The sequence below is a fragment of the Eutrema salsugineum genome, unplaced genomic scaffold (assembly GCF_000478725.1).
Source record: "Eutrema salsugineum unplaced genomic scaffold, Eutsalg1_0 scaffold_5, whole genome shotgun sequence".
Lineage (NCBI taxonomy): Eukaryota > Viridiplantae > Streptophyta > Magnoliopsida > Brassicales > Brassicaceae > Eutrema > Eutrema salsugineum.
Genome location: NW_006256612.1, coordinates 14,011,379 through 14,034,509, shown reverse-complemented (window position 1 = coordinate 14,034,509; position 23,131 = coordinate 14,011,379). Strand labels below are relative to the sequence as shown.

The following is a 23,131-nucleotide window of genomic DNA, read 5'->3' as shown; positions in this document are numbered from 1 at the left end:
AAAAAAATATCATAAAAACAAGGGGTATTTTAAATATGTTTTATTGGATTTATGTCTAATAGTTTGGAATAAATTTATCAATATAACTAAATTTCAATTTCAAAATATATCAGAAAAAAATATATATTAACAAAGACCCATAGGCGAGAGTGTTTGGGCAGAAGACGCAAATAATAATTTATTTTCTGTGTCTATCTCCGAATTCATGGCATCCTTATGTACGACAACATAGTCACCTGAAGCTGCAGCGGCTATGACGTTTTCTTGAGGGAGCAGTGGTTTCTGTAACATGTCTATTCCAGGGAACACCAATGTGTTGAGGGACCTCATCTCTTTCCTTACTGAATCATCAAGAGGACTGAATCCAAAATTACCAGTCCACGCATGCAAGAAGTCTGGAATTGCAGGGATTACCAATTTCTCAACCTTGAGGGAACGCATGGCCTTCATAAAAACAAAACAAATCACAAGTTAAAAAACTTGGAACCACCTTTCGGCATATGGTTCCCCACAAACAATGATTATATAGTTTAACTAGCTTTACCGATTCAATTGCATCAAAAAGCCGACGACACATTCCTTGACGCCTATATATATGCCTCGTTCCGATAAATGGCATCTCCGCCAGTTGCATTCCATGGAACCTATCAAGGCAACAAAATATTAAACCTTGGAAGGCCCTCGAACACAACGTCGATGGAACAACTAGTACTTAAAACGCAAGCACTCATTACGCCCACATTTCTAAGCAACTGAAAAATCTAAAGCTGATGAATAGCATTTCTTAATCACAGCTGGTTAAATGGCCTGCTTGTTTTTATCAGTAACCAATGTGAGCAGAAAGAAGATAAACAAGTTGAGAACCAGATGACTCACAGTTGTAGCAAAGAGGGTGACAAACGAATCAGTACAAATAAACGACTTTTATGTAGCTAAAAAAACTATTAAGGCGAAAGGAAAATGCAAAAGTTCCAAATGTGTCCCATGACTCCACATTAGTGACAATCAATTTCCAATGAATTCCAGACAACGTTAGATAAGTTTGATGATATAATACTCGGCGGACAATACCTGAGAGATGCCGCGGATATAATTTCATCTCCTCTCTCTAGGATAGCAGTGTAGAAGCCAGTGTAATTTATCCGGTTGAAATTGGATCTGCACAGAGAAGGCAGTCAACATTTGGAATCAAGCATAGACAGCAACGAGCAACCATGTTTATAAGCGGTTAAATTTCCACGCACGTGTAGCTCAGAAAAAAAGTTGCAAATATACATATATAACCCCATATTCTTTGTACTCAAAAATCAAACTACTATCAACAGCTAAGTGTCAAACTTGTTAAGACACAAACACTAGCCTTTGCTTCAGTATACCAACAATATCTTGTTGACAATTTTATGTCTACTACAGCTGACATGTTAATCTATCAGATCCTACTAGATACCAAGCTTATATATAAATTCCATATCAAAAGGAGTTGAAGACATCATAATTATTCAGCATAAGTAATAAATGACAGACTAAACACAAAACTTACCCGCAATTGTAAAGCACATTGCGAATTAGATTTATCCCACTTCTTCTGTCAATTATGGGCAAAAAACATTCATCCATGATAGACAGACCGACGGCTAGCTTTGAATTATTTTCAATCCTTTGTGCCGACAACTGAGCGTTTGAATTTGAATCAGTATCCACCCTATGTATAAGAGACCATGAGTAGCCGCCTTCGATTTCATTTTTGACACCAAGATACTTCTGTAACTTTTTGAAGAGCTGTAGAACAATGAAAGCTAAATTTAACGATATGGCTATAAGAAAGAGACTAATAAAGACCAAAGACTCGCATTGACATTAAATATTACTGAAGCCAATCAGCATTTGCCCATCGTATAAATACAGAAATTCTCTCTCTCAGGAAATTGATGATATAAAAAGGAACACCAGGAGAATTTAACCTTTGCTGATGATATTACATATATGAGAGTTTCGAATGATGCACAATCGTAACAGACAATGAGGATTTTGTTGACCAATAAAAAAACAAAAAATGAGGTTTTAAGAAAAATAACCACAAAATACTTTTATTACGCATGAAGCTAATAGATTGTGACCTTGTGCTTTGACATATATATGTTCATAATTGCTCTCTATCAATAAGAAGAAAACAGACTAAACATTAAGACAACAAAACTGCTGAGGAGAGTAAAGACGTCAATATACCTCTACACACTTGGGCCCACAAAACAAAGAAGCTGAACCAAAAGATTGAACACTCTGAGCTTCCAGCTTACTCATGCATGATTGGTGATCTACAAAAACGATTATAAAACTTAACTGAGAACACCATTGTTCATCAAACGGATAATCAAGCTCAATGAAAGAAAATCGCACATCTTCTCTCACACATGTTGCATGAAAGTAATGATAACTGATTTTCTTCCTCGCCACTAGAATCCACGGCAGCATCACAAAACTTGCATGTGCAATTTGGACAGTGCCAATCACCCAGAGGAAGCACCTACAATCAAAGCATGATACAAGTACGTGAATACACACAAGAAACCCAAGAACATAGAAAGCTGAATTCCAAATCCAAAAAATGGAAAGAAATATTAAGGTCTAAACAGGTAAGACTTCGCGGCAATTCATACCTCCATACCTAGGCAGGTTTGATGGTATGTTGATGGGCAACCATCACAGCAAATCAAATCTCCACCATCGCCACAAATACCACAGGTATCATCATTTGGATCATCACCATCAGTGTCCACGTGATGGAAACCAAGATTCTCAGCATCTTTTTGCATGTTCCACGCTCTGATTTGGCAATGAAGAAGAGAGCTGCCAGATTCCAAGTAAATATTTTGGAAAGGCTGACATGACTTGCTCCCAGCATGGATCTCAAACCTGGAAAGTGTGAGGATTTTACTGCAGCAAACACAATGAATCCCCGCTCTTGTTATCCATCCCTCCAGCATCACCTTTGTACATTGATGGTTCATGTATTGCACTTTTTCTCTTGGTTGGACAACTCCACATTCAATCAACCAAGAGAGCAATGTCCTTTTTCCAGAGTATGGATTGAACCCGTCGATCGCTGGGTTCTTTTTATCCTCAGAACTACGCACCTTCAAAGTACATCTTACAATTTTTTTGCTTTTTCTTCCATGTAAGTAATGTGAATCTGACCCAGAGGATGGCCTTGCATCATTGTAGTACGGCAATCTTTTACTTTTCGAGTGTAATTCATCTCGCGCTCTTTTTTTCGATTTCCCAGTCAGCTTTACGAATGAACCCATCCTCTCTTCACGGGTATCACTGTCCACTCCTTCATCTCCATTACTTTCCAATTCATCCTCGCTACAACTGGAATCCTTTTTCCATTTCTTGAACATCTCAGCCCGTGTCTTCTTCACCTTCCTTGCTAAATTATTCACAATATCCTCTGATACTAAGGCAACTGCAGCAGAATCCTTCCTAGAAATAGCATCAATTTCTTCGTCCTTTAACTGCTTCAGAAGTGCATCATACGCTTTTATTATTGACCAATATGCTGTTCCTGAGGGGTTTACATATACAGCATCCAGGTAACTTTGATTCCTCCTAGGTCTATAGTCTATCGTCCATCCTGCATCAGTAAGCATTCCCTTAATTCGCTCACGTAATCTTTGCTTCTCTGTTCCACCACCACGCCGTCCTCTTCTTTCTTCCCTCACATCAGGTTTCATCGGTTCAGAACAGGTTGGTTTCGATTTGATATTGATTTCCTTCTTGGATTTCTGGCATACCGGTCTCCTCCTTTTCGATTTCCTCGACACGTCGCTCTCTTCTGACTCTGAATCAATGTCTATATTATTTGATTTCTTAAAGTTTGATTTGGTATTGTTTACCTTCACCTTCAGAACACCGTTTCTCCCTTGCACCCTTATTGGTTCATCAGAATCAGATTCACTAATCAACTTCTCCTGTGAACTCATACTACTTGCGCCATTTACGCACGGTTTTTTTCTCCTAACAAATACACCATCCCTGCCTGATCCAGACCCTTCCCTAACAACTCTTCTGGGTGCAAAAGAGCTTCTTCCGCTAACACCAACACTACCATTATCAAAACGTTTCCTCATCAAATTTGGACTATCAAACCCATCGTATTCGTCAAACTCATAAACATCTAACTTGTTCATCTTCAACAAACTGCCTGATGCCTCTTTGTTCTTCCTCACAAACCCATTTCCACCATGCTCAGCCCCATCCTTCTTCCGAGCAAAGCTCTCTTTCGAGCTACCTTTAGATCCAAGGGTTTTGCGGTCAACGCTTTTAGGTGGAGGTTTCATAAACTCATCACTTGATTCAGAATCACTAACAACTACTTTGGATCTCTTCTTCTGAAAATTCCGCCTCGTTCCACTAGAAGATACAGTCCAGCCAAGCCCATCGCTCTTTTCCTTTGATCTCAAGCAACTCGAAGAGCTCCGGGGAGTCTTCGCAACAATCCGTGACCGCTCACCCGACCCACCACCCCGTTCCATAAACGATCACTACGCAAATCCGAAAGTAAGCACCTTTAACTCTAATCCCGTTTACAAATCTGATACCAAATCAATAAAAATAACCTGAATCGATAAAACGGATACTCGATAAACATCAATTAGCACCCCAAATCACCGGATCCGGGGTGAGAAAAGATTAAGTCCCGATCCTATCCAAAAAACAGGAGAAATGAATGTATCGGTGAAAGATGCTTAAGAATCGAACGCAGCGAGCTTGTTAGCTTCGAGATTCCACTGTCGCCGGTTTCCTCTGCCGCCGACAATGTAACTCCGCCGCTAGAGAGAGGAAGGAGAGGGGGCGCAACGGAGCGGTGCAAAAGATTAGGAAACGAAAAGGAAAATTTATTTTCCATACGGATATATATTTATAGGTATCCACGCTTTATCGAAAATGAATCCTATAGTTTTGTGATTTGATCAATTAGCCCCCTCTAGTGAGAAATCGAACTCAATACAAAAGGGAACTGTTTCGAATTTCGACTCTTGCCTCGGAAAGAGGTAAGCCATTTGTCGGAAAATTTTGACAAAACAAAAATTAGGTTCATGACCTAATATACAACCAAAGCCCAAAAGTAATTAAAAAAAAAACTATGGGCTTTATAGTTTCATTAATATCTATCATGTGTTCAGATTGGTCGGCAAAAATATAAAAAAAAACTCTGATGTGTTCATTTCGTTAATATAACGACAATTTCGGTACAACTTCTGATGACTACCTTAAATTTGTTAAATTTTCATTCAAACCAAAAAAATTGTTTTCGACCTTTTGGTTGTACATTATTTCCAATTTTACCAGGTCATAAACCGTACTCTTAAATTTAATGCGCAAAAATGTTCAAATGTATGATGAAGTAAAAATAAAAATCCTCATGAGTTTTTTCATGTAAAGCAAAGCAAAAAGGAGAAAGGTCTATCACTTGATTAAATCTCTAAGATATTGTTTCATCAATTAAAGAGATATAAAAATGTGAAATGATGAAACAGTTCGAATGGTTATCATTTATCAAACGCCACTAACTCAGTGAAATTATCATTGTTTCTTGTCACTGCCCGATTTCAAAATTTGAAATTAGCGAGTAGAACAAAAAGGAGAAAACGAAATCGAGTTTTAAGGAGGTTTGGTAACAAAGAAAGAAATGTTTAGTAAGAGAAGAAGAGGAACTATGAGACTTTGGGGGGCTCACGTGAGTTGTTGTTGACATATTGCGTCAGAGCAACAAAATTATAGTATTTCCAAAAGTCGCTAAGTCAATTATTACTGTAATAATAATGTCACCACTGTTTCTTATCTATATTGTCATTTTCTTCTCAGAAAATCAGAATTCAGGAATATTTGTCGGTCTTCGTTACGAAAACACAACTAATTAAGTTTTGATTTATGTTTCCTTACTTACCATCAGAAAATCATTGAGTGAAGTTTATTTTCTTAAGTAATCATCGAGTGAATTAGACAACGAATAATCGGAGATATATGGTTTGTATACTGATGAAAGCGAGGGCTAAAGAATAATAATAAAAAAAAAAAACTGACGATCAAAAGGGTCAACTAAGCATGTAAATTAATTTGAATTAAAGGTTACTAACTTACTATGGTCATTTAAAGATATAACCAATCTTAATGTTTACTTAAATACAATGAGTGTGTTATAAATGAACAAATAAACATAATCATAGTGACTTTCATGCGATTAATGATGAAAAGTTTGAACGTAACTCAAAGTCGTCTCATTGTATATTGATAACAAGTTACCGACCCATTTTGTATTTAATACTAATTCTTTCTTCCAAAAATATAGGCACATTAGTCTCAAACGGAATAGACATGGAAACTAACAGGATCACTCACGATAAAAAAGTTAGTTTTTATTAGAATTAAGTAAATTGCTTTTATTGTCATTAAACAGAGAGTTTGATGTATATGTGTACTAATAATCACATTCAACTATTTGTTCACGGGCTTCTTCTTCATCTTCATTTCTTACAGCTTTTCAACTCTGTATGCCCCTGTTTTCTTATTAGCTTTTTCAAAATGAAGTTAGTAAAGTTTTGATCAAAAGTACGACTTTTATTTCTTTTTTAAAAGAAAAATATGTCATATATGTTTTTGAAAACACGGGATAATATTGGTTAAAAATATATTTTTGTTTATTAATTGAAAAAAAAACAATTACATCTTCCAATAAATGTTGCGGGTGTGACCAAATTGACATTTGATTATTTGAGACAGTTGAGTTGGATGATCTCAAATTATACTAGTTATCAAATTAATATAAATATTTTATACTTTCTATATCATCATTTTTAATACGCTTTTAAATTTCAGAGACGATAAAATCAATCAAAATATATATTGATGTGAATTCTCATGGCCGATATGAATAGAATAATTATTTAAAAAACGAAAAAAATACAAGGCCACTACCTTCTCCTTAAACTCTTGAAGGTACACCTTTATTGATACGAATATTTGATTTGCTGCTGCTGGCTGTCGAAGACAGAGCCTTTTGAGATGTCGTTTACACTTCCTGCTAATGAACCTTTGTATTCTTATCAAATATCACCAAACTTTAATCTTTTTAATTTGGAACGTTGTAGAATTATACTCTATTTTAATTATTAATTCAGTGTACAAACTGTCCGTGCCGTGCTAGAACAGTTTCACAAACATAATTCATTTGCTTAAATGTCTACTGATCTCTAATTCCCATTTTTATACATTATCAAAACAGAGTGATGATAACAAGATCAAATAAGCTTGACCGTTTGATTAGAGCTATCAGCTATAGAAGTTGAAATTTTAAGCTATTCCTTCTTTATTAAAACAGAATTCAGAAAACAAGCTATGATGTGTCGAGTTTAGAATAAGTGAAGATTTTGTTTTTCTCGCTTAATAAGATTATAGCATGTACAAAATAAAATCAATAGTACTTCATTACAAGCCATTGTAGAATCAACGTGAATGTAAGTGGGTTTTTTTGGTTGCTACATGGATGTCACACACATGAGTTAATCTTTATATATTTGAAAACCGAGACCAGTCAACCGCTAGATTACTGAAGCGTCGAGTTACTCGAGTATATAAGTTAACATAATTTATTTGTTATTCGATACCGGTAGCTCAACTGGTGTACTAGCAACCAAAACAAACTAGCGATCAATTTTGTCCATAACGTTAAGAAACAATATTTATGTCTCACCAGTCGATAAACATGTGACTTTAATTAGTAATAATATCATATCAATTGCCGAATAGCACTGATTTTTTTTCTTTATTATCCATTACTAACTCTCTAGTAAAATGGAATGGGCAAAACAAGTTAGGTTTTCGTTATTAAAAGAGGAAACACGGTTGCGAACTGGCCGATCTTTTTGTGGCAGCAGGAATAATAGGTGAAAAGCAAAGAAAAATCATTCGGTTACAAATGACATAGAGCTTAAAATGTTATCTACAATAAGAGATTATGCCAATTTTATCAATCCTTTTTATATAAAAAGTTATTCCAAATACCGTCTATAAACCATCCTTACTGATGCTCAATTTCCACCTGTTTGGAACAATATTTTAAAATGCTTGCCTCCTACTTATTGGAACAGTTTTTCAAAACAAAAACTAAAAAGAATCACTCTCTCAATTTCGATAATATTTTTTTTTTTGTTTCAAACAAAATGCGACCGTATGTAGCCAATTGACACTTTAAAAATTATTCAATCTAATTAGAAACAACTTTTTACTATCTAATTTCACTTAAAATATATTATATCAATAACGGATATGATAAATGTTTTAATAACCTTCTTAGGTGTGAAATATCATAATTCATAACCCTATTACTTACTGGAGTTTTGCACATTACTTCAAAGGAGTATAACTGTAGTAAAATTTAATTAGTCCGATGTTTGCCTTTTGTTTTTTTTTTCTTTGTCGTTGTTTGTTGTTTCTTTAGAGAGGTTAAAGTGGTGGCATTTAATTTCTTTAAATGTCAAGTGTAATCTTAAATATGCGTATTTTTTTACTTAATAAACTAAAAATTAAGTAGTAAAAGTCAAGTGTAATCTTAAATATGCGTATTTACTACACCGGGGAGGCGGGGACAAAAGAGCTGGGAATTAAATCCGATTCATAGCACGAGAGATACCTGCCCAATCAACCTATTTATTAACCGTTTCATGTTTCCTATATATATAGGTGTTTAACAGTGTATCAGATATCAAAGGGATAAAAAAAAAGATATTTGTAGATTTCTTCCCCTTTCTAGTTTTAGTTTTTACCATCTTCATCTAAACAATGATGTTATATATTTTGATGCAAGACGATATTCATCAGAATTAGCGTGTATTTGAAACGACGTTCCCTTAAATATTGATGTAAGATGCAATTTTATTATGTTACACTTAACGACATAACACAACTGTTATGGAGTAATTGGAATTGCTCGGATTCGACATATTTGTTTAAAACCTAACAAGAAATATGTTTGTTGTTTTGTCAAAAAAAAAAAAACGTTTGTTGTAGACTTGTAGTCTTGTAGTATATAAGAAATGAATAATATGTTTGTTGCAGACTTATAGTAGACGTAAAAAAAAAAGAAAAGAATACATACATGTTTCTTGTACGAATAATAAGATTCATAAATTTCAAGCGGAAAAAGATAGATTGATGTGATCAATCTTATTGCTTTTACAAACTATTGAAAGTTCAACGAGTTTTAAGTAAAGACGAATCCTTGTAATAATGCCTGTTCCAACGGGCAGCTGTTAAAAACTCTTGACGCCGTTTGACCTCATTTTTCTTCTTCTTCCCTACTTTTTTAAAAATATTTTCTTTCTCATTCCTAGGTTTATTCATGTTCTTCCTCTTACAAGGATAAAATTAATAATATTAAATCAGTAATATTATTTTAAGAATTCACTTTTTTTTTCCTGTTGACAAACAATCTTTTTACTAGTTTAAGTAATCTAGCAATAAAATATTCAAGACGTGACCTTGACCGAGTAGTGTTAACGGCGTCAGCTCCCGTTATCTCATTCCCAAAATATATACAAGGGAATCTCTTTCTCTCTCTCACCATTCAATCACTTGCATTTTTTTCAAAATCTCCTTTTTCCCACTCTCTCTCTCTCTCTATCTCTCGCTTGAAGAACAAGCTTGGAATATTTGTTGCAACGGGCTAATAATCAATATCTTTCGCTAATAAAGAAGAAAAATAGAGATATCTTTGGGATTGATATCTCGAAATGGGAAAGAAAGAGCAGAAGGATCATTCGACAGTAGAGAGCAACGACAAAGTCGAAGCTGTTCTTCATCTCCTTCGTAAACATTCTCCTCTCACTCTTAAACAGGTTTGTTTACTAACTAATTATCTCACTGAACTTTCCATTAATCTAATAGATTTTATTTTTTTGATATTAAAGTTTTGATTTTAATTTGTTATTGTCGGGTTAATATATTGCAGGAGAAGTTCTGTAACAGAGCTTGTGTCGGTAGATTCTTGAGGACTAAAGGAGACAATGTGAAGAAAGCAGCTAAACAGTTAAGGTCTTGCCTTTCATGGAGATCTTCTCTTGGCATCGGTATAATCTCTCTCTTAAATTTTACATGTATCTGTATACATGTTTTAGATGTATATATATATATATGTATATGGATGCACGTATATTTGCAGCTTTATATCTATATATATATTCCTTGTATTTTTGTTCTTTACACGATATTCTTGTGTGCTAATATACACGTATTTTTTTATTCGTGTACGAACACGCGTATCGTACGTTACATTTTAAGCTTTATTCGATAAACGGACTAAAGTTTTAAAATAATCAAACGAAAGGATGATAGACTGGTTAGTGGTTATAGTTTTGATATTTGTATTTCTTTTGTGTAATTACAAAACAGACGTTTGTTTTTTCTTTGAAAGAAATTAGAAAGCAGACGTTTCGTTGCTTTTCTCGGGTTTTGATGTGTCCCATGTTTGAACATCGAGCGTTAAAGTGAATATCCACTCATTATGACACCCACTTATTTTTAACCTCTTCTATTTAATTTTTTCAAGATTCTGTTTTGCCTTTTTCTTTTTAAAATTATCATATATTATTATCTTATAATAATTACAGATAGCTTGATCGCCGATGAGTTCACGGCGGAGCTTGCTGAAGGTCTTGCTTACGTTGCTGGTCTTGACGACGAGTGTAGACCCGTTTTGGTAACTTAATGTTTCTCCCCTTTTTTTCTTCTTTCGATAAATTTCTTTATACAAACAAAAAACATATACATATTAATACTTTGTTTTCTCTGAAGGTTTTCCGCATTAAACAAGATTATCAGAAGTTACATACGCAGAAACAGTAAGTATAAATGACCCATACATAATATGATATTAAAACATATGAAGCAAATACAAAAACTTAATTTATAATTTCTTAAAATTTAAATAGGTTGATTCGTTTGGTGGTATTTACATTGGAGGTGGCAATCTCAACTATGTCAAGGAACGTCGAAGAGTTTGTCATCCTTTTCGATGCTAGTAAGTTCTGATGATCTTTTGCTATAGAAACTCCATTATCATTTTTTTATTAATATGGAAAAAAGGTTTTTTCAAAAGTGAAAATTTTCAAAATATAGGCAACTGTTGTTTATTTTGTCTTATTAACCTCAATGGAAATATTGTCACGGTGAGTGAAAACAAAACATAAAATGTCTATTTTACCAAAAGGGAGTTTGGTAAAAATAGGGGACCGGAATATGTCGGAACTCCGGCAGGAAAGTGGGAGAGATAACGATCTCTAAAAGTCCGTAGTGTCCCTGTTGAGTCACGGTCACACACTCTCAATTATTAAGGGTATTATTGGCATTTACTTATGTCAAGCTTCTACAGCAGTTGCAGTACTTCTCAACTCTGATAGTACCCCTTTAGCTTTTCATTAAATGTTCCTCTTTTGATCCTCTGCAACTCCTCAGTACAAATTCCTTTTCTTAATTTCATTTCGTCGTTTTTTTGTTCTCTTATTAATAGTAGCGATTTTTTTTATACGCTTGTTTTTCACATTTACGGTCAAGTGGTATTCACCTAAATTATTAGTCTTTATAACGACGAATTCAGTTATTTATTTTGTCCACCCGTAAATTAAATGATATGCAAATATTAATATCTCCCACGTTTTTGAAATCGCAGGCTTCTTCAAATCAGCATCAGCTTTCGTGAACATACTCGTGACTACACTCAAAATAGTTGCAGAGTATTATCCTTGTCGCCTTTTCAAAACATTCGTCATCGACCCTCCTTCTCTTTTCTCGTACCTTTGGAAGGTAATTAATTTGCCATATATTTCTTTTGGTGTAAGCATAATGCGATGGATTTTAATATAGTTGCAGATAATTTTATACAAATGTACATAATGCGATGAATTTTTAAACTCACAATATTTTTTTATAAATGATAGACAATTTGAATTTACTTATGCTCAAGTCAAAGTGTTAGTTCACCTATCTAAAGGTAGTATAACTCAAGACTTTTTGAGTTCAAGTCAGAAATACTAATCCTCTACGCTCACGTGTAGGGTGTTCGTGCATTCGTGGATCTATCAACGGCCACGATGATTGTATCGATGCTAGATTTCCAAGACTCGTTTGACTACGACGACTTCTCTTCTGCATACCCATCACGAGTCTCCTCCCTCCGATTCGACACGTCATCGATAAAATCAGCGGACAAGATCGGCTCTTGCGCATCCTCTAGGTTCGCCTTCACCGTATCCCGCGACGGTCTCGATACGGTCAAACCATGGTGCCTCACGCTGACCGACACGTCATCATCCAAACTAGGACCCACTGGCGCGTACATCTCACCGCTAAACGCGCGTTCTTTCTCCTTCGCGTCGCCGGCGGCTAGAAGCGAGCCGTTTGGTGGGCCCAGGAGGAGCTTTTTCGCTTCCACGCCGATGCCAGCTAGGACGACAGACCGTCACTCTATCGGTACCCTCCGTGACCCGCGGATACCCCGCCCGTCTTTCTTCCAATCGCCGGCGATTTTCTTCCGGCGAGAGTCACACGTCAGCAAAAGTGAGAAACCGCGAGATTCGTTTGTTCCTTTCCTCAAGTTCTATCGTAGACCGTACGATGAGATGACTTATAGGTCAAAGATGCGGCCCCCACTCGGTGGTCTCGTCTCTATTGTTTCTTCCCAGATTAGACGCCGCCACGTGTCTTTATCACAACGGTTCTAACTTATGAAAATCATCACCTCTTGAAGTTGAAGTAGTATATAACTTTTGTCATTTTGTCATGAAAGTTTTCCATTGTTGTTTGTTATTTCTATCATCACAGTTCGTCAGATGTATTTCTAATAATTTTGATCAATTGTTTATTTATTCAGCATTTTCTATTGGTTTGATTTCAAATGTGTAATGTGTTCCGCGATTTGATTAAGTAGTATACTTTGAAATTTGAATGATTTGTATCAAGTTAACTAGTTGAACTTTAACACCTTTAGTAGCTTTTTAATAGATGATAATTTAATTAATAATTACCATGGGCACATTTCGGGATAAGCATGCAAAAAAAAAAAGTCTTCGGGTTGGATAAATCTTTCTTTAAAAAAGTGGGGAAGAAAGAAGAAGAAAAGACAACGTGGTCGTGACGGAGAATGGGTCATCGGGAAAATTCAAACGAGAACATGCGATGTTGCTGTTTTTTCTTTATTTGTTAGAGGATTCATACAAGTACCTACATGTGACCCCATTATTTCCTAATCATAAAAATCAAAAAAAAAAAGCAAACCGTTGACAAAACAATTGATGACGATTGGGAAAATTAAAACACTTCTTATAGTAGTAAAAAAAAGGAAAAGAAAGTGTAAACAGTTAAAGTTGTTTCTTTTGTTTTAGCTAACAGACAAAGATATCTTTGAAGTTTTAAAATGCATTCACTCACCTCACCTACTTTAGTTATTTAGTCAGAGTTAATTCCAATGGAGGAGGACCTCGTAAAAAACTTTGAGCTATGAAAAAAAAGAAGCTTTGAGTACGTAATTTGTAGATACATACTTTTTTGTAGATATATACTTAAAAGATTTCTTTTTCTTTGTCAAAACAGTTTAAGTTTAACACAAAAGAAAAGACATACATAAGCCATGAGAATTATGGGTTTGACATTACCTTACTCAGCGAGTGTCAACAACATTTGTTAGGAGTATGTGTCAACTTAGTAAATATATAATGTTATAATTGATTGAAAAGGTCAAGGTGGACTTTCTTTTGTTTTATAGCGGTTGTGTGTATATGCATAGTCTTGCGTTAGAATATAAGGTTTATTGTTGTAAGCAAAATTATATTATTAATCTTAGTAAGAAATATTTTATATATGCATAGAGAAATGAGTTAATATGTCTTGGAGCAATTGTCGCCATTGCATCAAGGTTTATACAAAATCACATTTGTGAAGTGAGATGACGTAACTTGGGTTAGGCTTTTTCTATTTGGATTTACGTCTATAAATTTTATCCAAATATACTTTTATTTTGTCGATAAGGCCAATTAATTGGCCCTTTCTTGCATAATTTTCGGGGTAATTTTCTTTTTGTTTAACTGTTGATATCCGTGTCTTCTTCGCATGGGAAAAATAATTTAAAGACAGATGATCAGATTTTTTTGGTTACCCTCTCGACTTTTATTCTTTGTCGGTTTCTGCAGTAATGAGTTCTCATTTGTCCCTTTCGTTTGTTACTTTTTGTAGTAAAATTCGTCTTTTAAACGAAACTATAATTAAGTGAAGTTCTTAGCCAAAATTTTAAAAACTTAAGTAAATTTCTTAGCCATTATACAGGATTTTAGCTTTCGGACGAACCCTTTTTTTGGGTCGACATCACTACTATGTCATTGGTTAAATGTTGATTAACTTTATTTGTCTATGAGACAGAAGTGAGAATAATCTGCATCTGAAAATAAATGTCCAATGCTGGATCTTGCATCATCTAGAAACTTGGAATCCAAGTAATTTAAGGAACATTAAATTGCGACTTTATTAAGACCCTAGTTTCTTCTCGATTTAACAAGCTCATGGTCTTGGCAAATTCGAAAAAAATGAACTCTTTTGGATGCATCTTAATCTTCGTGTTGTTAGTTAATTTTATTTATTGACAACCAAAAAATCTTAAATTTAAGAGACTGTGAACTACACTAATCTTTATCTCCTACCTTAAGCGAGATTGTTAATAATTTTTTTGTGTGTATAAAATAATCCCAGTTCTGTTACTTTTACGTACGGTATTAATTACAATTGTTAAAAAAAAGTGAATTCATCATGATAACATCTAAAACCACCGTTAGATTCAGCTATAATCCATTGATAACTATTTGTACGTGGACCATACCGTATACGGTATATCGGTATATTCCATATCTGATCACTGATCAGAGTCAACTATATAACATACACCAAAATAAAAGTCAACAGATCAACCGTTCCAAATCTATGGGTACGTTTGGTTCATTTGTCTTATCCACGATCCATAAGGGTGATTCGATAACTTAGTAAGGAGTTTTTTTTAATGTAGAGGTTATAAAAACGAAAACGATTGCGTGACGTGAGAGCAGTATGGAAAAACTAACTATGGAAAAACTTGTGTAGAAAACTAGAATTTGTCTTAATTCCATATCCTTACTCTAGTTAGAACTTCCTTTCAACTTTCATTTTTTTTTCTACGTTTTTCTTTCTATCTGGACACATTTGTCTTGTTCTCAGATAAGAAGAAACATATGAACCACAATCATATGGAACTATGAAAAAAAAAAAACCAAAGTTAGAAAAGATAAATAAATTTCTTAACTACTTAGATCTCTTTGAGCTCAGCGACGACTTCTTGGTCAAGGCATCTAGTTCTTCTTCTTGCTGCTTTTTGAGGTATCTCTGTGCAGTTGCAGTCACAATCTGGCCGAAGAAATTCAAAAGCATCAGCCACACGACCCCATTCCACACCGATGCAAAAGAAAGATCCCATTTCTTGACCTGAATCAACAAAACAGTCATCCAAAAACCTCAAAATGCAGAACAATGCTAAAAGGTAATGGCCTAAGGAAAGAGATGAAAAAGTATGTTACATTGATATCAGAAGTTACTGGAGGCGAAGCAACCAAGTACTTGTCTTTCATTAAGCGGAGTTTTGCTGTGAGCTCAGGCAATGCGGAAGCAAAACCAGGCACAAAGCTCAGAATATATATCACCTCATTCTCTAGCCAGTCAAGAAGTTGATTATTACAGACGCATATGATAAAAACTGTCTGCAAAAGAAATAATATTGACTTTGAGATCAACCACTAAGGATGAGAGGGCAGTGACACAAAACAATAGTATTATGGAAACGCTCACACAAACCTGTATATGTGTCTTGATGATTGCTTTTCCAATCAACGTCGCAAGGAAAAACTCCCAAAAGGGTTTCTCGAATTGTCCACACATGATTCCAGCAAGGTCGAATAATGGGTTAGGAACCTGAATATAAGGCAGAATGCAATTTCGATAAGCGCATCATAGGTTTTATGGAATTTAAAAGAGATGCACAAATGTCGCTGTAAGCCTTGAAATGTTCAGAAGGCGCATCTAAAACGTACCGAAGCAAGAATCAGAATTGTGAAGAAGTTGAGGTATTGTGAGTGTGATAATAACCAGCCTTTGATCTGATCTACGCGTTTAGCAATGAATCCATTATCTTCACCAGAAGATGTTTCCAATTCTTTCATTTTGCCACCGGAAAGACTTGCTGCACAGAGCCAGAGCATTAGCAATTATTACTGTCTCTGTTCGATACAGCTCAAACTCAAGAAGCTCCTAAAACCGGATCCATAATATCTATGTTGACAATAAACTACAAACATCAAGTAAGTTTTGAGTTATCTTTGAGTTTCTTTTTTTTCAGATTGAATTTTTCACCTGCCCTTGAGATGAAGTAAGGAGGGAGTTCTCCTAAAGCTGTTCCTAAACCCCAAAGAATGGCTTCTATTTGAACCTGAGGCAATATGCTGCTAAGAGGAACTCCTGAAGAAAAAACTGGGGAGCCAAACTCGTGGCAAGGTTTATCAAGCCACGAAGGACTTTTCTTCAACTGAATTGTGTCATAAACAGCACTTTTCAGATCAACCCGCCCGCATGTCATTGCTTTTATGGTAAACAAAGCAATATGAGGACCCAAATAAAGAACAAATGTATGCAAACCAGATCCTGAAATCAGCAATCAAAGAGAAAAGAAGATCATGTTAGCATTCACCAAAACATTTCAGCATGTGATAAAAAAAAAACCGGAAATAAGAAACTGATACAGAATTGCCTCGTGAGTGTGAAAGATATTCTTACCAAGACCAATTGATGATGCAACACCTAAAAAAATCCACCACAGTCCAAACCTGACGTAGTCAGACAGTTCTTCAAGGTGCTGCACGTGGAAAGAATTACGAGATATTACCATTTTCTTCATCTAAATAGATAAAACTAAGGAAACTCATGACTTAAAGCTGCACACAGGAACAGTCTGAATCTGTTTACCTTGACATGTGGGCCATCTAAGGTCACAAGAATAGCTGAGAATGCCACAAGAATGGTACTAAAGAGCAAAAGCCAGCCAACATTTGCAAGAAGGTAGGAGGCAGATCTTCTAACATATAGAAAAACAGCAACAACAAAGAATGTAAATGTTTTGAATGGTTGTGAGGTCAATGTCAGTTTCTCTAGATCCTGTTGATGCTTTTGACGCAAACCTGCAAAAAAAAAAAACCCATAGAGCTAATTTAATCGCTAAAGGTTAAAGGAGCTACATATATCGTTTAAGACAAAACACTCAAACTCTATAAATCAAATCAAACACCAATTCACTTGTGTCTAATCATATCAATCGGATAATCAGGCGTATGCATCGATTAAAGACAATGTAGCAATTACAAAAGAAGGGAAAACAACTAAAAGTTTCAAATTTTAAAAGAAGGGCACCTGAGATGGCAGGATTTCTAGAAGAAGCACGTTTTCCAGAACCCATCTTTCTTTCGCATGCTACGAATCAATCAAACCCGAGGACTGATTATGCAACTGAGTCTGGTCTCTGATTCTACGAGATGTATGCGAAAGATAATCAGATGAGGATTGGTGAGAAGATGAACATTGATTTATTATTATTTTTTTTCCGATGGGTTTGGGAATTGGGTCGATCAGTCTCGATCTCGTTGAGAAAAAAAGTACATATCTTTGGCTTCTCCTATGTTAACGGTGTGCGACCAAAATCAGGTTCTCGTTTTGTTGGATGTGACGAAACAATCTGGGACGGGAAAACCGGTAATAGGTACATATCGCCGGTTTAATGGTTATTTGACAAACCGATTTCTAGAAGAGCAATCGAAGACCAAAATAGAGCAAAATTGATGGACTATAACCCACGAATTAGGCAACGCGCACTTGGTGCGAGTGGGATAACACGCTCTGACTTTTTGTTTTATTTTCCATTCGCACGAGAATATCACGTGACCTCTCTCTCTCTCCATCTTTTGTCAAACTCTCTGTTAAAGACAAGTCCAAGAGCGGCCCAAAGATTGGAATCGTGAATTCTGATCAAATTGATCCAGATTTTACGTTCAAAAGCTTAAAACCCTATAATTAATTAATTTTTTGACTTTGCCTTCTTCGAGGTCCAATTTTTTGCAGCTGTCTCTTCTTTCGACTTTCATCCAATTCCAAATGCAGCTCCTTCGACTTCGAGTATGAGCGACGGCCCTTAGCTTAAACCATTGTCGTTTCATGGGGGAGGAAAGAAATTACCATAGTTGAGATCTTCGGAAATTGATCGCTGGAGATTGTACGTTTTCTCTCTTCCTTCTCCTCCTCGGAATATATGGATTTCGTGTGCCTGATGTGCACTTTCTGCCTCACTGAGAAATGGAAGCTCGTTTTTTTTTTGTTTTAAACTAATAATTTTGTTCATTCGTTTGGATTTGGATATTTTCTTGGGTTAAAAAAAAATTAACATGTGTTTTGGATCACAATGCAGAATATCATATCACAGTTCGTCGTGTTTTAGATTGTGTATAATGTGTATCCGGAAGACTAATATTTGCCCTGAAACTTCAAAACATTTCATTTTCACCATTTCGTGGTTTAATTTTGAAGAAATTCATTATTGAGCTAATACGAAGCTTGATAGTGTCTATGATTTATTGGACAATGAAGCAAATTGTAAGCTAGTAGCCCTCTCAAGCTTTATGTGAACTGAACTATATGCCTTATTGAATAGCTTAAACAGTGTGAATTAGTGTATTATACTATTATGTGTGAGTGTGATTCTCTTCTATGTTTTGCATGTTGTTCGTATTCAAGTTTCCGATCTTATATCATGGACTCCATGGACACTGATACTCCTGATCAAAGTAACAGAGATGCACCGGTTCGCCTTCTGCTGAGGCCAGTGAGGCCAATGGAATCTGGTGTAGGTTTACCTTATGCTCCTGAAAATTGGCCTAAGCCCGGAGATATTTGGAGTTGGAAGGTAGGACCGAGAGTAGGCGGTAGAGGCACCTTTAAGGATAGGTACTTATATCCTCCTAAGCATCTCCCGGGTTTAGATACTGAAATGACGCGGAGAGGTAACGCCTTTAGGAGCAGGCTCTCACTTGAACGCTACATTCGTCGAGCCTTCCCTAAAGCAGATGTTCGCAAGTTCTTTGCTTCTTTCACCTGGACTATACCCAGTACAGATGGTCAGGTTCATTCAACTCTACATCTCTACACCTATGTTATATGCTATACTCAGAAGTCAGAATATATACAATTTCCAACAGGACTTTTTCCCCTCCCTTTCTTTATGGATGTTTTTTGGACATCCAGAACTCCTGTTATCTCTTATTGCTTGTATTTTGTTTCTACAATTTTTGAACTATATGAATCACTTTTTAACATTCTGAACGAAAAGCTGTTTTCTTGGCATTGTGATATTCTTTTCTGTTTGATAGGCATGAGTCAGAAGCAGTGTCTAGTGCCAGTGTATAGCTCAGATGAAGATCCAATGCATGAGAACGGTTTTGATAATGTGGTTTGTAAGGCTGGTAATGACAAATGCAGGAGCTTGATGCCACCAAGTGACACCAAACCTTTACCCGCAATGCCTTGTAACATTTGTTGTAGTGAACCTAGTTTCTGCTCTGATTGCTGTTGCATCCTTTGCTGCAAATCAATAAGCTTAGAGCATGAAGGTTATAGCTATGTCAAATGTGAAGCTGTGGTTTCCGAAGGTTATATATGTGGACATGTTGCTCATATTAACTGTGCTCTTCGAGCTTACGTGGCCGGAACCATTGGAGGTAGCATTGGGTTGGATGCTGAATACTACTGCAGGCGATGTGACGCCAGAAAGGACTTAGTTCCACATGTTAGCAGGTTCCTCGAAATATGTCAGACTGTAGAATATCAAGGCGACGTGGAAAAGATCTTGAATCTCGGTATTTGTATCCTGCGAGGCTCACGAAGAGACAATGCTAAGGAACTGCTGAATTGTATCGAATCAACGGTCATCAAGGTACGATGTACTGTGTAAGATGTAGAGTATTTACTGGATTTTCCTGAAACTTAAAAGCCTAATCTTTTGCAGCTTAAATGCGGCACGAGCTTGGAAAATCTTTGGAATGATGATGCACCAACCATATGGTCAGGTAATATCCCTCATCACACGATCTTTTGCTTTGTGATTGTGTGTGGAAGATGATTTAATGTTCATTATACCATGTCATCTTCGTTTTGGCTGTAGATTTCTCTGACATTGGAGAATCTAAAGGCAATGATACATTGCAAAGCCTACAAGACGTGACACCGATCGAGCCCATGCCATTCAATCATGAGGCTGAGATGCACAAACTCGAGGAAGAAATCCGTGACGTTCTAAAGGGGCTGAGAGGGGCTCAGGAATCTGAGTATCAAATTGCAGAAGCCAGACTTTATGCTCAAAAAGAATGTCTCGATGATCTGTATAGGCAACTTGAGAAGGAGAAGTCAGAGCTATCGAGGTGTGGATCAGGTACTGATGCAGATAGCTTGATGACTAATGTGGTGAAGAGACTGGATCAGATTAGAAGAGAAGTCACAAAGCTTAAGGAAATGGAAGAAGTAGCTAAGGGATTTGGCAGGACACCTAGAGGAATTCTTGAGGAGTACTTTCATCTAAACATCGAGGAGTAAAAATCTATTAAGCAAAGCAACAATTACAACTGTACATTCGTTATTACTTGTAACATTTGTCTGCTAAGTTCTTTTGAATTCTTCTTCGTGTATCAGAGTTTTGCCTGACCATTATTCACAATCACCTTGCTTACAGTTCATAGAAAGGTACCATGAAGATCTTAAAAGCTTCAGTAACCATATTCTTACTAAATAATCATTCATAAAATGGGATTCAAAATGACAATTTGGAATTGAATCTTGGAGCAGCTTACAGAAACCCAGAAAAACTCATCGTGATAATCATCGAGTAAACATGCATTATTCTTTCGTCTTGCCTATGCAAGTTCGTACTGAGGAGTATTATTAGTGGAAGCTTCACGGTTTTTAAGCCTTCTTTGTCTTCGAAGAGCTCTTTTCTGTTTGCGAGTTTGCGTTTTGCCTGAAGCCTTCAGATTAAGTGATGCAGCCTTCGCACCAGTTGACGAGCTCTCCGTTGGTTCTGAATCACCAAATACAAAGTCAAGAGCATCTTCTTCTTCCACCATTTCGCCACCCGAATTTCCCTGAAACCAAGATTTTCAATTATATTATTGGAAAACCGGTTCTTATCCAGACAGATGCCACTCATTTGCAGAGGTTTTTTGGAATTAACAACTAAGATACGATAGTACTCACAGAGCTGTTCTGGAGCACTGGTTCGGTCTTTGAAGCATCAGATCCATGTGAAGTGCTTCGACTGCGAGGGTTTGGTAAGCCATTGTAGGTTCTCTGAGGTTTGGCTTCATTTACATCATCATCATAAGAAGAGGCAATTTCTGTGAAAGTGCTTCGTCTACGCCAGTGCAATCGAGGTTTGTCTCCTTGATCACTGTAAATAGCTTCAGGGTAGAAATGCTTGCACATAAGCTGCCATCTCCAATCTTCACCTCTATTGGACCTGATTAAGCTGTAGTTTGGCAAAACGTCAGCAAAGTCAAGAACAGAAGAATCAAGCGCAGATATTGCATTATATAAAAAGATCCATCAAAGGTAAGAATCTGCTTGATGTTAAAGAAGAAATCAATAAGACCACAAGTCTCGAGATCGGATGCTTACACATTCACAAGCTCTTTCTGCATTCGAGTTGCATCTTGCCTAAGGATATGGTCAAGGCATGAAACTGCAGTTGTAGAGCTTGCCCGATCCCAAGCAAAAGCAAAAGCCGCCATAGCCGCTCCTGCGTGTCGATTTGAAACATTCAAAACAAAGTTGGTAATAAAACATGTAATCAAAGTCGAAAAACAAAGAGAGGTGGAGAAATCGTTATTCATTTCCAAAATACTCACCACCTGTAATAGAAAGCCTCATCATTTTCAACCGTTTCGCCACTGAAAGAAAGCACACAGAGACGCATCAAATCAGAAGAGGAAACGAAAGCTAACTCTTACAGATTTGGGTTAAGACTAAAATTTTCTCCTCATTTGGGAAAGCTAAACTCCACACTAAAGTAAGAAACTTGGTCACCCAATGAATCGATAGTTTACAGAGGAATACGAACCTTGCCAGCCTAAGCCTGCTCCTACACCAGACGCAAAACCAGCAGTCCACAAAAGTTTGAGATGGCACGAGACAATGACACTAGACTCTTCGGGAGTGATCTTCTCCTAAAAACAGGCAGGATAGAGTTAGTTTTCACACAAATTATCAACAATTAAATTCAGAGAATCAAACACATTTTTCAATCTTAGTGCCATTCCACATCTAGAAAAACAAAGAGCCAAATCGAACAAAAACAAGTAGCATCTATCGATTCTCAAACAGTTCATCCTGAAAAACTGATCCAACAGAGAAACAAATCAACTAATTAAACCTGTATCGATTCAGAAACAGTTTGGGAGGGGGAATCTCCGTGAAAAAAGAGTTAGTGCTCGGGATTATCAAGGGTTTAAATGAGAAAAATAGAATACCAGTACCTGCTCGGGTTTTGTCGCGAGGACGTAATAGAGATCATTCAAAGCAGTCAAAGCCATGGTCGCTCCTGAAGAATCAATTCCCAGAAACGAATCGAGAAGCAATTCTCTCTTCCTGAATCCTGATCAAAACTACTTACAATTCTGTACCCTTCTCTCTCTCATTACGTCGTAGATAGACAAGCACGCTCACTCCAGCGATCGCGAAAGTACCGGTACGGATCCGGTCTATTCGGTTTACTATATTGTTTCACGTTCTACCGAAAATTCCCAATTTGCTTGACATATCGAACCAAACTAAAATATTAAAACTGAAATTTATAAAACAAAAAAGTTGCAAAAATCGAATAACTGATATTTCATAAAATTTACATTTGAACCAGACCCAAATACATCGTGTCTCAGTATACAATATTTCTTTGCTGCCTGGGACATCATGTGTCTCAGTA

The 23,131-nt window shown here is 36.3% G+C and overlaps 5 protein-coding genes across 9 annotated transcripts; 2 read left to right on the top strand and 3 right to left on the bottom strand.

The window, feature by feature from the left end:
* Positions 1–15: 15 nt before the first annotated feature.
* On the bottom strand, positions 16–4,874 carry LOC18994327 (increased DNA methylation 1). Of its 2 annotated transcripts, XM_024152423.1 has the most exons (8): positions 4,620–4,874; positions 2,658–4,544; positions 2,398–2,524; positions 2,227–2,315; positions 1,541–1,779; positions 1,072–1,158; positions 545–644; positions 48–444 (listed from the first exon to the last, which is right to left on the bottom strand). In XM_024152423.1, the coding sequence occupies exons 2-8, from the start codon at positions 4,533–4,535 to the stop codon at positions 127–129; spliced, it is 2,838 nt and encodes a 945-aa protein (XP_024008191.1). In that variant the 5' UTR covers positions 4,536–4,544; positions 4,620–4,874; the 3' UTR covers positions 48–126. The 2 variants fall into 2 exon arrangements, with proteins under 2 accessions (XP_006418031.2, XP_024008191.1); XM_006417968.2 differs by having other exon boundaries at positions 16–444; positions 2,658–4,874.
* A 4,783-nt stretch (positions 4,875–9,657) lies between these two features.
* Positions 9,658–12,920, top strand: LOC18994326 (SEC14 cytosolic factor). The gene is made up of 7 exons (XM_006417967.2): positions 9,658–9,896; positions 10,010–10,127; positions 10,668–10,756; positions 10,852–10,898; positions 10,989–11,077; positions 11,726–11,859; positions 12,111–12,920. Exons 1-7 carry the CDS (start codon positions 9,792–9,794, stop codon positions 12,774–12,776), a joined length of 1,248 nt encoding a protein of 415 aa, XP_006418030.1. The 5' UTR covers positions 9,658–9,791; the 3' UTR covers positions 12,777–12,920.
* Positions 12,921–15,285: 2,365 nt separating this feature from the next.
* On the bottom strand, positions 15,286–17,776 carry LOC18994324 (vacuole membrane protein KMS2). The gene is made up of 8 exons (XM_006417966.2): positions 17,527–17,776; positions 17,086–17,297; positions 16,897–16,975; positions 16,477–16,764; positions 16,158–16,306; positions 15,922–16,038; positions 15,648–15,827; positions 15,286–15,555 (listed from the first exon to the last, which is right to left on the bottom strand). Exons 1-8 carry the CDS (start codon positions 17,570–17,572, stop codon positions 15,376–15,378), a joined length of 1,251 nt encoding a protein of 416 aa, XP_006418029.1. The 5' UTR covers positions 17,573–17,776; the 3' UTR covers positions 15,286–15,375.
* Positions 17,777–18,221: 445 nt separating this feature from the next.
* Positions 18,222–20,854, top strand: LOC18994325 (protein OBERON 1). 4 transcript variants are annotated; one of them, XM_024152476.1, is made up of 5 exons: positions 18,222–18,382; positions 18,958–19,280; positions 19,533–20,095; positions 20,168–20,228; positions 20,324–20,751. In XM_024152476.1, the coding sequence occupies exons 2-5, from the start codon at positions 18,998–19,000 to the stop codon at positions 20,749–20,751; spliced, it is 1,335 nt and encodes a 444-aa protein (XP_024008244.1). In that variant the 5' UTR covers positions 18,222–18,382; positions 18,958–18,997. The 4 variants fall into 4 exon arrangements, with proteins under 4 accessions (XP_024008244.1, XP_006418026.1, XP_024008243.1 ...); XM_006417963.2 differs by having other exon boundaries at positions 18,901–19,280; XM_024152475.1 differs by having other exon boundaries at positions 18,958–20,095; positions 20,324–20,854.
* On the bottom strand, positions 20,816–22,917 carry LOC18994323. The gene is made up of 6 exons (XM_006417965.2): positions 22,686–22,917; positions 22,271–22,376; positions 22,059–22,100; positions 21,829–21,949; positions 21,409–21,679; positions 20,816–21,296 (listed from the first exon to the last, which is right to left on the bottom strand). The coding sequence occupies exons 1-6, from the start codon at positions 22,740–22,742 to the stop codon at positions 21,069–21,071; spliced, it is 825 nt and encodes a 274-aa protein (XP_006418028.1). The 5' UTR covers positions 22,743–22,917; the 3' UTR covers positions 20,816–21,068.
* Between the last annotated feature and the right edge of the window lie 214 nt (positions 22,918–23,131).

Coding starts and splice junctions, on each gene's coding strand:
- LOC18994323 (XM_006417965.2), bottom strand. CDS start 22,742: ATGGCTTTGACTGCTTTGAATGATCTCTATTACGTCCTCGCGACAAAA. Junction 21,680..21,828: donor CAGAAAGAGCTTGTGAATGT/GTAAGCATCCGA, acceptor GCCAAACTACAG/CTTAATCAGGTCCAATAGAG. Junction 21,297..21,408: donor CAGTGCTCCAGAACAGCTCT/GTGAGTACTATC, acceptor TCTTGGTTTCAG/GGAAATTCGGGTGGCGAAAT.
- LOC18994325 (XM_024152474.1), top strand. CDS start 18,917: ATGGACTCCATGGACACTGATACTCCTGATCAAAGTAACAGAGATGCA. Junction 20,096..20,167: donor TCGAATCAACGGTCATCAAG/GTACGATGTACT, acceptor AATCTTTTGCAG/CTTAAATGCGGCACGAGCTT. Junction 20,229..20,323: donor TGCACCAACCATATGGTCAG/GTAATATCCCTC, acceptor TTTTGGCTGTAG/ATTTCTCTGACATTGGAGAA.
- LOC18994327 (XM_006417968.2), bottom strand. CDS start 4,535: ATGGAACGGGGTGGTGGGTCGGGTGAGCGGTCACGGATTGTTGCGAAG. Junction 2,316..2,397: donor CAACATGTGTGAGAGAAGAT/GTGCGATTTTCT, acceptor TCGTTTTTGTAG/ATCACCAATCATGCATGAGT. Junction 445..544: donor TTTTTGATGCAATTGAATCG/GTAAAGCTAGTT, acceptor GTTTTTATGAAG/GCCATGCGTTCCCTCAAGGT.
- LOC18994324 (XM_006417966.2), bottom strand. CDS start 17,572: ATGGGTTCTGGAAAACGTGCTTCTTCTAGAAATCCTGCCATCTCAG. Junction 16,039..16,157: donor CAATTCTGATTCTTGCTTCG/GTACGTTTTAGA, acceptor CCTTATATTCAG/GTTCCTAACCCATTATTCGA. Junction 15,556..15,647: donor CAGTAACTTCTGATATCAAT/GTAACATACTTT, acceptor TTGTTGATTCAG/GTCAAGAAATGGGATCTTTC.
- LOC18994326 (XM_006417967.2), top strand. CDS start 9,792: ATGGGAAAGAAAGAGCAGAAGGATCATTCGACAGTAGAGAGCAACGAC. Junction 9,897..10,009: donor CTCCTCTCACTCTTAAACAG/GTTTGTTTACTA, acceptor AATATATTGCAG/GAGAAGTTCTGTAACAGAGC. Junction 11,860..12,110: donor TTTTCTCGTACCTTTGGAAG/GTAATTAATTTG, acceptor GCTCACGTGTAG/GGTGTTCGTGCATTCGTGGA.